The sequence below is a fragment of the Cetorhinus maximus genome, chromosome 24 (assembly GCF_964194155.1).
Source record: "Cetorhinus maximus chromosome 24, sCetMax3.hap1.1, whole genome shotgun sequence".
NCBI classification, from domain to species: domain Eukaryota; kingdom Metazoa; phylum Chordata; class Chondrichthyes; order Lamniformes; family Cetorhinidae; genus Cetorhinus; species Cetorhinus maximus.
Window position 1 is genome coordinate 25,184,434 of NC_135902.1, and position 12,077 is coordinate 25,196,510.

At 43.7% G+C, this 12,077-nt stretch overlaps 1 protein-coding gene across 1 annotated transcript in view; it reads right to left on the reverse strand.

The window, feature by feature from the left end:
• Positions 1 to 3,219: 3,219 nt before the first annotated feature.
• The window catches only part of cfap52 (cilia and flagella associated protein 52), an 83,142-nt gene continuing 74,284 nt past the window's right edge, over positions 3,220 to 12,077 (reverse strand). The window contains exon 14 of the mRNA XM_078570608.1: positions 3,220 to 4,902. Coding sequence (XP_078426734.1) covers positions 4,727 to 4,902 — 176 coding nt within the window. The 3' untranslated portion in view covers positions 3,220 to 4,726. The remainder of the gene's footprint in view (positions 4,903 to 12,077) is intronic.

Here is a 12,077-nt window from a genome sequence, read left to right on the forward strand (position 1 = left end):
GTTTGGAAAGTGCTGTTGAAGGGGCCTTGGTGAGTTGCTGCAGTGCATCTTGTAGATGGTACACACTGCTGCCACTGTGTGTTGGTGGTGGATGGGGTGCCAATCAAGTAGGCTACTTTGTCCTGGTGGTGTCGAGCTTCTTGAGTGTTGTTGGAGCTACACTCATCCATGTAAGTGGAGAGTATTCCATCACACTCCTGACTTGTGCCTTGTAGATAGTGGACAGGCTTTGGGAATCATGAGCTGAGTTACCCTCTGCAGAATTTCCAGTTCCTGACCTGCTCTTGTAGTCTCAAGCTAATCAGCATTTCTACCTGAATACAAAGCCAATGTGATTCACATTGCCATGGTGATGGGCTTTGAGAGAGCAGGTTGGTTGAGAGAAGGTTGGTTAGTCTTCCAGGGTGTGGGGGTGAGAGAGCAGCAAGAAGCCAAAGTCTCTGTGGTTTACTGTACCATAATGAGGGTGGAAGTTTGCACTCAGATTGGGATGACTAAATTTGTTAGAAGTTAAAATAAGCCTGGAAAATTCATCTAGTTTGAGCTAGAGGAGGAATCTGCAGGGAAAAAAAACCTCACTGTGAAACACAGTTCTGAAGTTATACGTTACCAGGCTGAGAAAATTGAATGTGAAATCTTGGTCATCCTTTCAGCTATCAACTGGAAGTTCAAATTTCTTTTTTTAAAGTTATCACTCTCTATAGGGATCGTAACACTTGTCTTCTCTTGTCCTGTGCTTTTCACTGTTTTAGAGCCTTTTCACTCCAGTTTGATTGCTGGGCATATCGAAATTCACGAGCATTCCATCCATGTTGCCGATGTGACATAATGGCTACTTGTGTTTTTGCCGCTGTCTGCTGATCTGACTGGAACTGGTAATTTTGACATCAAGGTATTTTGGTAATCTCTGAGTGATCTTGGTCTTCTACCACAACACTCCAAACATTTTTGTTCCATTTCAGAGCAACCAGCTGTTGCTCTGAAATCTTTGCTGTACTCAGGGTTCGATTTGGCCCACTTAAGTACACACGTATGCATTACATTTCTGGTGACAATGTAACCAGTCTGATGATTTTCGAGGACCCATTCCATTACCTGCTTCCAAGTCATGGCTGGTCCCTGTTCTCATGGTGCATTTGGCCTTAGGCATCTTCTTCAGGGCAGATTCCTTCTTTCATTCTCACACCAGTTTTTCACTGACACGGAATTCCAACATTGCAGCACAGTTATTTGATGAGTTAGCAAATGTTATGACTTTTAGCTTGAAACCAGCTTCATACTTCATTCCTTTTTGCAGGAGCAAAATTTCTGTTTGTTGGTCGCCATGGTCTGTGTGGGCATGTCTTAAACTGCCACGTATCTTCTTGGCAACACGCGTATCGACCCATATCATCTGCTTGATCCCATGTGCTGACATATGGCGAGTAACCTTAAACATATATTTCTGAGCTGAAAAATTGTGACTAATGTGAGTATAGTTCCAAACAGTATTTATTGACTGAAAAATGGTGGTCAACAGGTCTAAACATGCATTTTGGCACCGAAAAATAGGGTCGTCTTATATGCTGGGTTGACTTATACTCCACAATTTACTGTATTATAAAGGTTGTAATGAACTCTGTTATAAATATTCTTTGGTGAGCAAAGTGTTTTCAACCAATTAGGTATTGTGAGAGAATTGAAGAAGCCAATTCCATACTAAATCTCAGACCTGAAATGCTTAATTTTTGTCACGCTGACATCACATTAAATATCCATTGTGATTTCTGAGTAAATACAGGTAAGCGTTAAAGAGAGCTGAATGATTTATAACTCTGCCTCTCACAACTAAGACAGATTTTGATATTCTTTGATCAGTGTTCTGGTATTGACAGAAGATATATGGTTTTGCATCACTGGAATAGGGAGTACTACGAATCCAAAATGCTGATGTGAATGTTTAACGCATATTCACATTCGGCAAATTATGTTGTGAGGCTCGCCTTACAAAATTTACTCCACAATATGTTACACATGACCATTGACTATTTGAAGGTCTAACCAAACTAAGGGTGTTCTATACTAACCTTGTTTGAATATAAAATATTGGATATCACTCTCAGCATGTGGTCTCCAAATCTCAATATCATTACACCATCAGTTTTTGTTAAGATTTAACAACATCATAGAGGGCTACTACCATTACCTGCTCTGTACTAAATCAAGCTGCAAAATTACACTTTCTTATTTTAAAGGGCTCACATCTGCTGTGCGAGCTGCTCAAAAGACAATTCCCCCCACTGCAACAGAAAACTTGGTTAAATTCTGAATTAGAAAAATAAAGCCAATTACCTATCCTGAATTGCACTATACATGCTGTCTACGGCTCATATTTCGCCTGAAATTTCTCCTAAATCAAATGCCAGAGCTCTTTATAAAATATTTATGCGTATATAAACTACACAAAGGAACATGCAAGCTCTCGCAGCGTTCCTGGGCTACTTGAGTTTAGTTATGAGTTGTGTGAGCCAACAAATTGAAACATTCCCATTGGAAACAGATTGCAACAGTAATTGGCTTTACAGGAGAAACAAAGTTTCTTCATTAGAATTGCAATTTAAGTGCCCTACCAGGTTTGCTTTTTAACAATTTCAGCTACAGACCAGACTGTATATATGTTTATTAAGCAAGTGACTAAAACATTCCTGACCACAAAATGAATATGTTATCTTTACAACTTTTGCATTTAGACTGAATTCCTAAGAAGGCTCTGCAACCGCGGGTTCTTGTTACATTTGTGAAATGATGCATTTAGTCATTGAATTTTAAACCACATTGTCACCCATTAAAACATTGTGGAATTTTGCCACGTTGCTAAATGAAATTCCATCTCAGCAGTACTTGAGTAGAATGGTAACTTGTCTTGTGACAAGGGCATATCTTCCACCTGAATCGAAGGACCTGACAACCAAAATTTAAGTATCCCACAATACTCTGTAGTTCCTTTAATACCATTTTTTATGATAATATTTGTCCTTAATAAATATTACTTTGTTGCAATACCTTTGGATTGAATTCAGTAAATAAAAATGTGATATAGTTGTTGGCTTCTACTATTTTCCTGTACAGTGACGATCATCTGTGAAGTACTACAAGGCTCTGAGATACTCCTCAAAGTTTGCTCTAGATCTCAAGCCTCAGTTATACAATACCAATCATTTAAAAAAGTGTATATTTCTCAAGTGTGTAAATGAATTGAAAGACTTTATTGGAATGCAAAGATCATGAAGGACTTCATAGGCAGACAGTTCAAAAGTGTATTGAACTTGAAGTTGACAGATCAAAATTGATTATTTGAAAGGTCAATGATGTACATTCAATATATCTAATGGAGCATTTCCTTGTTTCAATCATTCTTATAACAGTATATAGGGAAACATACAAAATTAAGTAAATACAAGCACTTAAAAATCATTCACACCGCTCACTAATGAAAATAATAAAAGGCAAATTAGTCTAAAATTTCTTGGGTTCATTATCAGCATTTTGTTCAGTGGGTCTTTGAAAGAGAGACAACTTCCAACAGTACTTACTTACATGCTTTGCACTGTCTGAAGATTTATGAAACAGGCATGAGAAACCTAGGTGTGTCCCTATAAGCTAAGTCAGCTGTGAGCACATTTAAGAAACAAGATTGAACTTGCTCAGTAAAAGAGTAAATGTTAAAATACTATTTGAGGCGATTCAATAATTGACGTAGGGATCTGGCTTTTGCCATGGCAAAGTGACAATGTACCAAAAGTTACAAAGTTGATGCAATATATGAGTTGCAATTCTGGAGCTGATAATTTGCAGTTTTATTCCATCTTTGCAACTCATCCATCCTGAATCATGTGCCTATCCCCTTCGCCATACATATACGGCTGAACTATTGCAATATAATGAACAAAATCATTTTAGGTAATTGAGATCTATAGGTCACAGATCAACACAGCCTAATACCTCATTAAAATAGTTTACTGGCTATTTTCTTCAAATCTTTGCTCCATTCTCCAGGGAGACTGTAAGAAAGCAATAACTTTGCAAGGTTACATTCCTTTCTGCACTCTGTAAGAAAGTCATAAACCCATTCTTTAAAACTGGTTTAGGTTTTATTGCACATAGTGGGCAGAGGAAATCTTTTCCACAAGTTCGTAATTTATTTTTAAAAACATCATTATTTAAAGATACCAGGTGCAATACTGTCAAATTAAGATTTATTTCTTCTATAAGTTACAATGTAATTAAAAATTATGGATCATTCAATATCATAAGTACATTGAAATAGACAGATGTAGAAGATGCTACTAAAAAGATAATGCATAACTGTATGGAATTAGTTTTTACTGATTTTACACAGTTAAAAGTTATTAAAGTGGATACATTAATTTAACTCAGTTTTTACAGAACCACAAAATATTTAATGTGTTTAATCTTCAAGTCATTTACAATTACACCTTTGGAAAAGAGGATTTCTCCCAAAATTATTTAATTTCTATTTTAATGAATAAAGACACTAAAGACATTAAATGCTAAAGGAAGGCAGTATTTGAGAAAAGTACCAACAGGATGAACATTATAGCAGGTGTATTTCTCTGAAATCATAAGCAGATATCATGAAAATTTATCACTGAAACGGAAACATTAAAAAAGTCAAAGGTGGAATTCTGAAGCAATACTGTTTTATGTCAATAAAGTGCATTGTAAATTAGTTTGTATAAGGATATCTCCATCGCAGAATAGCTCCATCGGAACTCACACTGATTATGTGTTTTGCAAAGGGAGAGATCTTAACGCGATTGATGGCTCCACTGTGACCTATTCCAGTATGTGTAATCTCACCTTCATTGTACCCCCAGAATTTTATCAGCTTATCCTCACCGCCTGATTTAAAAAAACATGAAGATTCAATTTTATAATCAGTGCAAAATATGATATATTATGTGGAATAATTACATTCACTATATTGTGGTAACAATTTACAAAGCACAAAGGATATTAACTGGTTCAGACTAGTATAATTTAGAGGAATATATTGGAGCTTCAATAAATAGAACTGTTTATTCCTCCTGCACCTATGTTCCCCTATTTTAGGTCCTTCTGGTCTGCTTAATACACATTACATAGAAGGCCATTAATATAATTCGATTAGAAAATACATTGGAATAAGCATATTGATGCAACTCCAAATTGTGGTGTCATTGAGTAACAACTGAGTTTATGTTTGGAATTCCCTGGAAGGTGAGTTCCAGGGAGCTTACAAAGCAAAAATTAGCTGCCTTCAAACAAGAAGGAAGCTAAAAATAGAGAGTGGTGAGTCATCTTGGCTGTTCTTTTATATCTATCAAAGCAGGTAGCAAACCAGGTAGGTACAAGCCTGGGTACAGGACATCTGTCTGTACTCCCAAACAAGCAATGATGTTCTACAGTGAGAGACACATAGGAGGATGAGCAAATGGATACTTTAAAAAGAAAGACTATCAAGTGTAAATGATTTGCATGTTAATTCTTTTTAATACAATATAATTTGAACAAAAAGTTATAAGTTGTCCTCCATTGGAGGTGTAACTTGAGTTTTTATTAGAGTACTAACTTAATAATTTCTACTAAAACCTCTCATTAGCCATGAAAAACTACTTTCATATTTGTGGAGTGTTAAATTTCTCTGTAACGATAAAAATTTCCCACTTTTGAAATATAATTGTTTCCTTTTTTTACAAGATTTTTTATCTTTATTTTAGATTCCATCTTATTCAAATCTAAATCATTTATTTCACTATCTGAAAATTTAAATTAAAACTAAAGGATATTAAGTGCCTTTAAATTTGTGGTTTGCTATGTGTGAATACTTCAATGTGATTGGCTGCTGACCTACTTGGTGCCAGATTTAAACCATCATTGGGAAAGGGGAGGTCCATGCCACTGGGATCGCTAGATCTTTGTGGGCAGCCCTCCACGGGGTCACTTGTGAGTGCCCTTGCTTCACTGCTGAATGTGAAATCCAGGTGATTGTGAAGTGTAATTTTTTTTTGGATATAGTCCTGAAACTTTATTTTTGAATGGATTTTCAGTGTTGTCAGCCAATAAAATAAACTAGAGTTATTGCCAACTAAGGAACTAAGCCATGCACATGCATTAAAGCAAAACTCAGGGCAATGATGGTGTTGAAGGGAGGTGGTGTGTCGAGGAGAAGAAAGTCAGAGAAAGAGAGCGCACAAGAGCGAGAGAGAGAGAGACCTGTTGCACTGCAGTTTATGGGGACTGCCCTGATGCAGTTGTCTACTTGCAAACACACCCGCTCCTGGTGCCTCTCTCCTCCCATCCCACATCCCCACACCTGAGACTTCAGTTACATGGATAGATTGGGGAAGTTGGGGTTGCTCTCCTTAGAGAGGAGGAGGTTGAGAGGAGATTTGATTGAGCTATTCAAAATCATGACTAGTTTGGACATTAAATAGGGAGAAACTGTTTCCATTGGCAAAAAGAATTAGAGCACCTGGATTTAAGGTGAATGGCAAAAGAAGTAACAGTGATATGAGGAAAAACATTTTTACACAGCTGGAATGCACTGTCTGAGAGTGTGGAAGAAGCAGATTCAATACTAGATTTCAAAAGGGAATTGGATAAGCACCTGAAGAGAACAAAAACTTGTAGAATTACAGAAAAAAGGGTTGAGAGTGGGACTGAGTTGCTCTTGCAGAGACCTGGCACAGGCACAACGGGTCTTCTGTGCTGTAACCATTGATGTTTCCAACTAAAAAAATGAATTTTAATGAGGTTATACTATTTTTGACTACCAGAAGTTGTTGAATTGTTGCAAAAATCCAGCTGGTTTACTAATGTCCTTGGTTTGGTCTAAGAATTATTCCAGTCCCAAAGTATAGATTCATGCTTTTATGACCACGAGGCTAAGTGTCCCTAATGCCCTCTTTGCTGGCTCATTCCAAAAAAAGATAACTTGCCCAAAATTCAGCCACTCACATAAGTCCTGATTGCCTGCATTCTTCATGTCACTATCTATATAGGTTCTCTCCACCCCACCGCACCCCCACATATTAAATTTAAAATCATTATTCCTGTCTTCAACTCTCTCACTTGGCATGCCATCTTCAAACCTCTTCAGTTTTTTATTCCTTCCAGCTCTTATTTGTCCCTGACTCCTAGTCAGTCACTTCAGAAAAAAGTTCGATTTGTTACAATCTCCGAAGAGATCAATAACTTTTTAAAAGATATTTGAATTTCCAGTGACTGACTGGAAGGATCACACAACAAGATTTCAAATTTTAAGACTTTTAGTGTAACAAACAAGCCAAAAACAACATTGACTAACCATTATTTTGTAGGCCACTTGTCACAAATATGAAGTTTATAAGATTGTTATGTTTTGGGACTCTGTCTTTAAGATAAAATGGAGGTATAAAGAGGGTCATGTGGCCTGCTCTGAATTCTGCCTGACAACAAGCCTCTGTGCCTTGGTCGCTACGGGAACAAGAGCGAGATGTGCTGAGAACATACAAGGTGTTCACACCTCTGGACAATTGCAAATACATCTGTGCTGACTGTGGGTAGGTTGTCAGGGCAAATGGAGTGCAGCTGACAAACTGAGTGAGGACTTGGGGCAGAATTTTGCCCTTGGTGGGGTGCTTGGCGGAGGCAGGCAGGAGCGGTCGTGAAACTGACCGCTGCCCACGATCGGCAGCGCACCGCGATTTTACGCGGGCGGGCCAATCAAGGCCAGCCTAGCGTAAGATGCAGCAGTGGAATGAGCGTGATGGGGCGGGCGAGGGCAGGTGCTCAATGTCCGCCAGGTCCAATGGCGACCCGGCGGCCGATTCAAATGCAGCCTTGGTAGCCCTTGGAAGACTGTCACCAAAGGACGCGGAAAATTGTGATAGACAGTGTTGCGGGTGGACACAGCAGGTGGGAGGGCGGGGTGGCGGGATAGTCAGCCCCACGTTTCTCAGATAAGTGCCTTGCTGCCCTCCTGGAGGAGGTGGCAGCACGGGAAGAAATCCTTGTCCCCAGAGATGGAAGGAAGAGGCCCCTCCAACCTCACCAAAAAGGCCTGGGGGGAGGTGGCATCCAGGGTCAGCAGCCACAATGTGGTGAGGTGCACATGGGTGCAGTGCCGGAGGTGCTTCAGCGATCTACTGCGATCGGGAAAGGAGTAGCGTGTTGGCATGGCAGAGCAGTTAAGAGCTGCCCATCCCCCCTTGGACCTCAGAGGTGTTAGAGTGTGAGTGGCAAATGTCAATGAGGCAGCATCTGGGCAAGGGGGTGAGCCCTGGCTGCTTGGACTGAGTGCCTTGTGGCTCCAGAGTCACGAATTGGCTGAGCCTGCAAGGTATTCCTCAGGTGGGGTTGGCCAGGATGCGATGGCACTGCAGCTAGAGAGTGGACTAATCAATGCTCTTCTATCCTTTCAGGAGAAAACACCTCATAACAATGCAAAGAGGTTGCGAACTGGCGGGGGACCACCACACCTACTAATCCTCATTCGTTATGAGCAGGAGGCCCTGGAGCTGGAGAGGTGCTGTGTGCCTAGGTCAAGCAGCCGTGGAGAGGTTGGGGTGCCACAGGGAGGTAACAATGCAGTGCACTGGAGGTGAGAATGTCGGTAATTGCAACCATTCCACTGTAGTCTCTATATTGATGTGAGCCTCGAACCTGGAATTCCCATTGATAATGGAAAGACGAGGGTACCCTGATGCTCCCTGATCTCTGTCTCATGAGGCTGCCAAGAATGCACAGTAACAGCGTGATGACTTCAATTAATGACATGTCCTTGTTGTTCCTTTTAGGCTCACCAGCAGCTCTTCGGGATGAGTAGCCTGAAGGCCCATCCCTGACCCCTGGGGACCATACTGATCAGAACGCACCTGCGTCACACTCTCTCTGCCAAGCAGGCACCAGTGCAGATACCAACACCTCAGTGGGCATTAGATCGCTGGCTACTATCTCGGTGCACATTGGTGAGGGCACTTCACACTTGCTTGAGGTGCAGGTGGAGGTTGAAAATGCCCAGGGCGCCAGCAGTCGGAGGAATGCTGGGGACCAGGAACAGCTTGGTGGCTGATGATGTGCCTCTGGAGTCGTCCATGAGGCAGCAGATGCTGCACATACAGCAGGGTGTGCGGGAGGATCTGGTGGAGATACATGAGAGAATGTGTGCCATGGTCTCCGTAGTGAAGGAGTCCTTGCGTGGCATGAGCAATGCAATGACCCTCATGGCCGAGCGCAATGCCTCCTTCATGGAGAGAGTGGCGACTCTCATTGAGAGGCTCCTCCAGAAGCTGAATCAGGGGCTCCTGGGGATGCATTTGGACGAGCAAGCCCTTACACCGACAATGGCCTCAGGTGGTCAGTGTCAGTGCAGGAGATGGATTGGGCACCCAGTATCCTAGCTAGGTGCCCATCCATCAATGGTGAGCAGGGAGGTCCAGAGCGACCGCACGACGTCAGCACGAGCTGCCTGTTGTCTCTGCGGGCTCCTCTCAGGGCATTCCGGATAAGGGCAGCAGCTCCTCCGCCCCTCTGCCAGTGACTGTGGTATCTGATGAGGCTGCGGCGACTGGGGATATACCAGCCATAGCACTGGCTGCTCCCTCCCAGGCGGGGCCAGCACAGACTCCACGGGCCAGAGGACGCCCACCAAAGTCATCAAGGCCAACAGGACAGCAGAGTGAGCAGGCTGGACCCAATGCCAGTGCCAATGGGGGGGGAGCACCTAAATGTAGCACCTGCAAGCAAAAACGTAAAGCACCTTAATCACAACATGGCCTGAGCATGGGTGATATTTGTTTCCCCCATTTTTCCGTTCAGTGTTTATCGGTGTGATGGAAAACACCTGCCAATGTTAATTTGTAGAATGTATGCCAGGCACCATTCAATTAAATGTGCTGTTGTGCGACTGGCCTCTGGATGCTTCATTTGTTCTGCAGGTGCAGGGTAAGTTATGATGTTATGATGGACATATTTCTCCTTACATTATGTGCTATTTCAATAAAGTTTATGTTGTTGACCAAGGAACCGGTTCTGTCAGGGACCGAGTATGGAGCCTGCAGCCCTGGCATGTAGTGATGGCTCTTATTTGGTAGGCTAGCTGAGGGAACATTGGATCAAAGCGTCCTGGGTCGCCCAGCCGCTCTGGAGGTTGTCCCGGTCTGCATCTATGCCCTCAGCGTCCCCCCAACCATGCTCGTCCTCTGACTCATTACTAGATTCATTGTCTGTTGCCTGAGCAGTTGTGTCAAGATCTTCTTCCTCCAGTGGGTCCCCCCTTTCCAGTGCCAGATTGTGGGGAGCACAGTATGCAACCACTATCAGTGACACACTGATCTGGGGGGTATTGCAGTGCGCCCCCTGAACGGTCCAGGCACCGGAAGCGCATCTTGAGAAGACTGATGGTTCTCTCTACCACCGCCCTTGTGGAGGCGTGGCTCCTATTCTACCACTGCTCTGCCTCTGTTCTTGGATGGCGGAGAGGCGTCATGAGCCACCTTCTGAGGGGATAGCCCTTGTCACCCAGCAGCCAACCATCCAGCCGAGCCGAAGCACTGAAGAGCCTCGGCACCTGGAAGTGTCTGAGGATGTAGGCATCGTGGGAGCTGCCTGGGTGCCTTGCACAGACTTGTAGAATCTGCATCCTGTGATCACACACTATCTGCACGTTCATGGAGTGGAATCCCTTCCTGTTGACGAAGGCACCGGGCTCACCTGCTGGCGCCTTGATGGCCGCATGTGTGCAGCCTATTGCACCGTGGACGCAGGGGAAGCCAGCAATGGCCGCGAAGCCTCTGGCTCACTGTCCCTGACTTGCCTGGGTGCAGCGGAAGTGGATGAAGGTCAATGCCCATCTGAACAGAGCGTCTGTAACCTGCCTGACAGCTGATTGGGAGACACCGCAAAGATTACCCACCGAGCCCTGGAAGGAGCCAGAGGCATAGCAGTGGAGGGCAACTGTGAGCTTCAGAGCCACTGGCATGGGGTGTCTGCCCACACAGTTAGGACAGATCTCAGGGCCAATCATCTGACAGATATAGTTGACTGTCTCCTTTGAGAGATGGAGCCTCCTTCGGCACTGCACCTCAGTCATATTGAGATAGCTGCTTCGCCGCCTGTAAACCCTGGCAGCAGGATAGTGGCATCTTCTGTGGCCCCTTGCACCTTGGACAACCTCTTGGCCCTGCACTCCTTGTGCCTGCGCCTGGCCTCCCAAAGGTGGCTCCCCTGGAGGCTGATTGTCCAGTCCTGGCCTCCTCCTTATTCTATCCCTCCCTTCCTCCTCAGAAGAGCTGCCTCCAGTGAAGATGTCAGAACCCATACCCCCAGGCTAAATGGAGGCCTCCGGAAAGCTGCAGGCCCAAGAAAGATTACTGTCTGCAGACTGGTTTCAAAGTACACAAAAAGCTCTTGGAAATCGATGCGAACTGCTAACAATCAAACAGGCAACTTTAAAACACTTTCTGCAATTAAAAGTTCATGGAAAACATGACCAACCCCTCTGAGCCCACATATCCCGCCAGTGCATGACTTTGATTAAAAAAATCTCCTCCCCACCTGCCCGTTGGGCCCATGCACCGACCCAAAATTCGCACGAGCCCCTCAAAATCCTGGACAATTGGCGAGTTAAGGGCCTTAAGGAGGCCATTAATTAATGGTGGGTGAACTGCTGAGTGTGCCCGCCAACCGAAATATCGTGACGCCACGCGCTGATGTCGGGACGCTCGCACGACGTCAGCGCACAACATTTTAAGCACTCCACCACCCGCACGTCAGCCAGAAAATTCTGCTCTCAGAGAATTGGTGTCTCAAGGGTCTTAACTGGCTACTTCATTAATGGCAGGCGCGCCTCCGTCTTCATCGCACACCCGCCTAGCGAAATATCGCAAGAGTGCGTGTTGACGTCAGCACGCTCGGCCAACATCAACGCACTTTATTTCACACTTGGGTGTGTTGTACCCACACACCAAGCCAAAAATTCTGGCCTTGGAGTTTGGTGAGAGGGGAATTTTAATATTAATTTTGTTCTAAAATTTTGCTCTTAAAATCTAATCTAG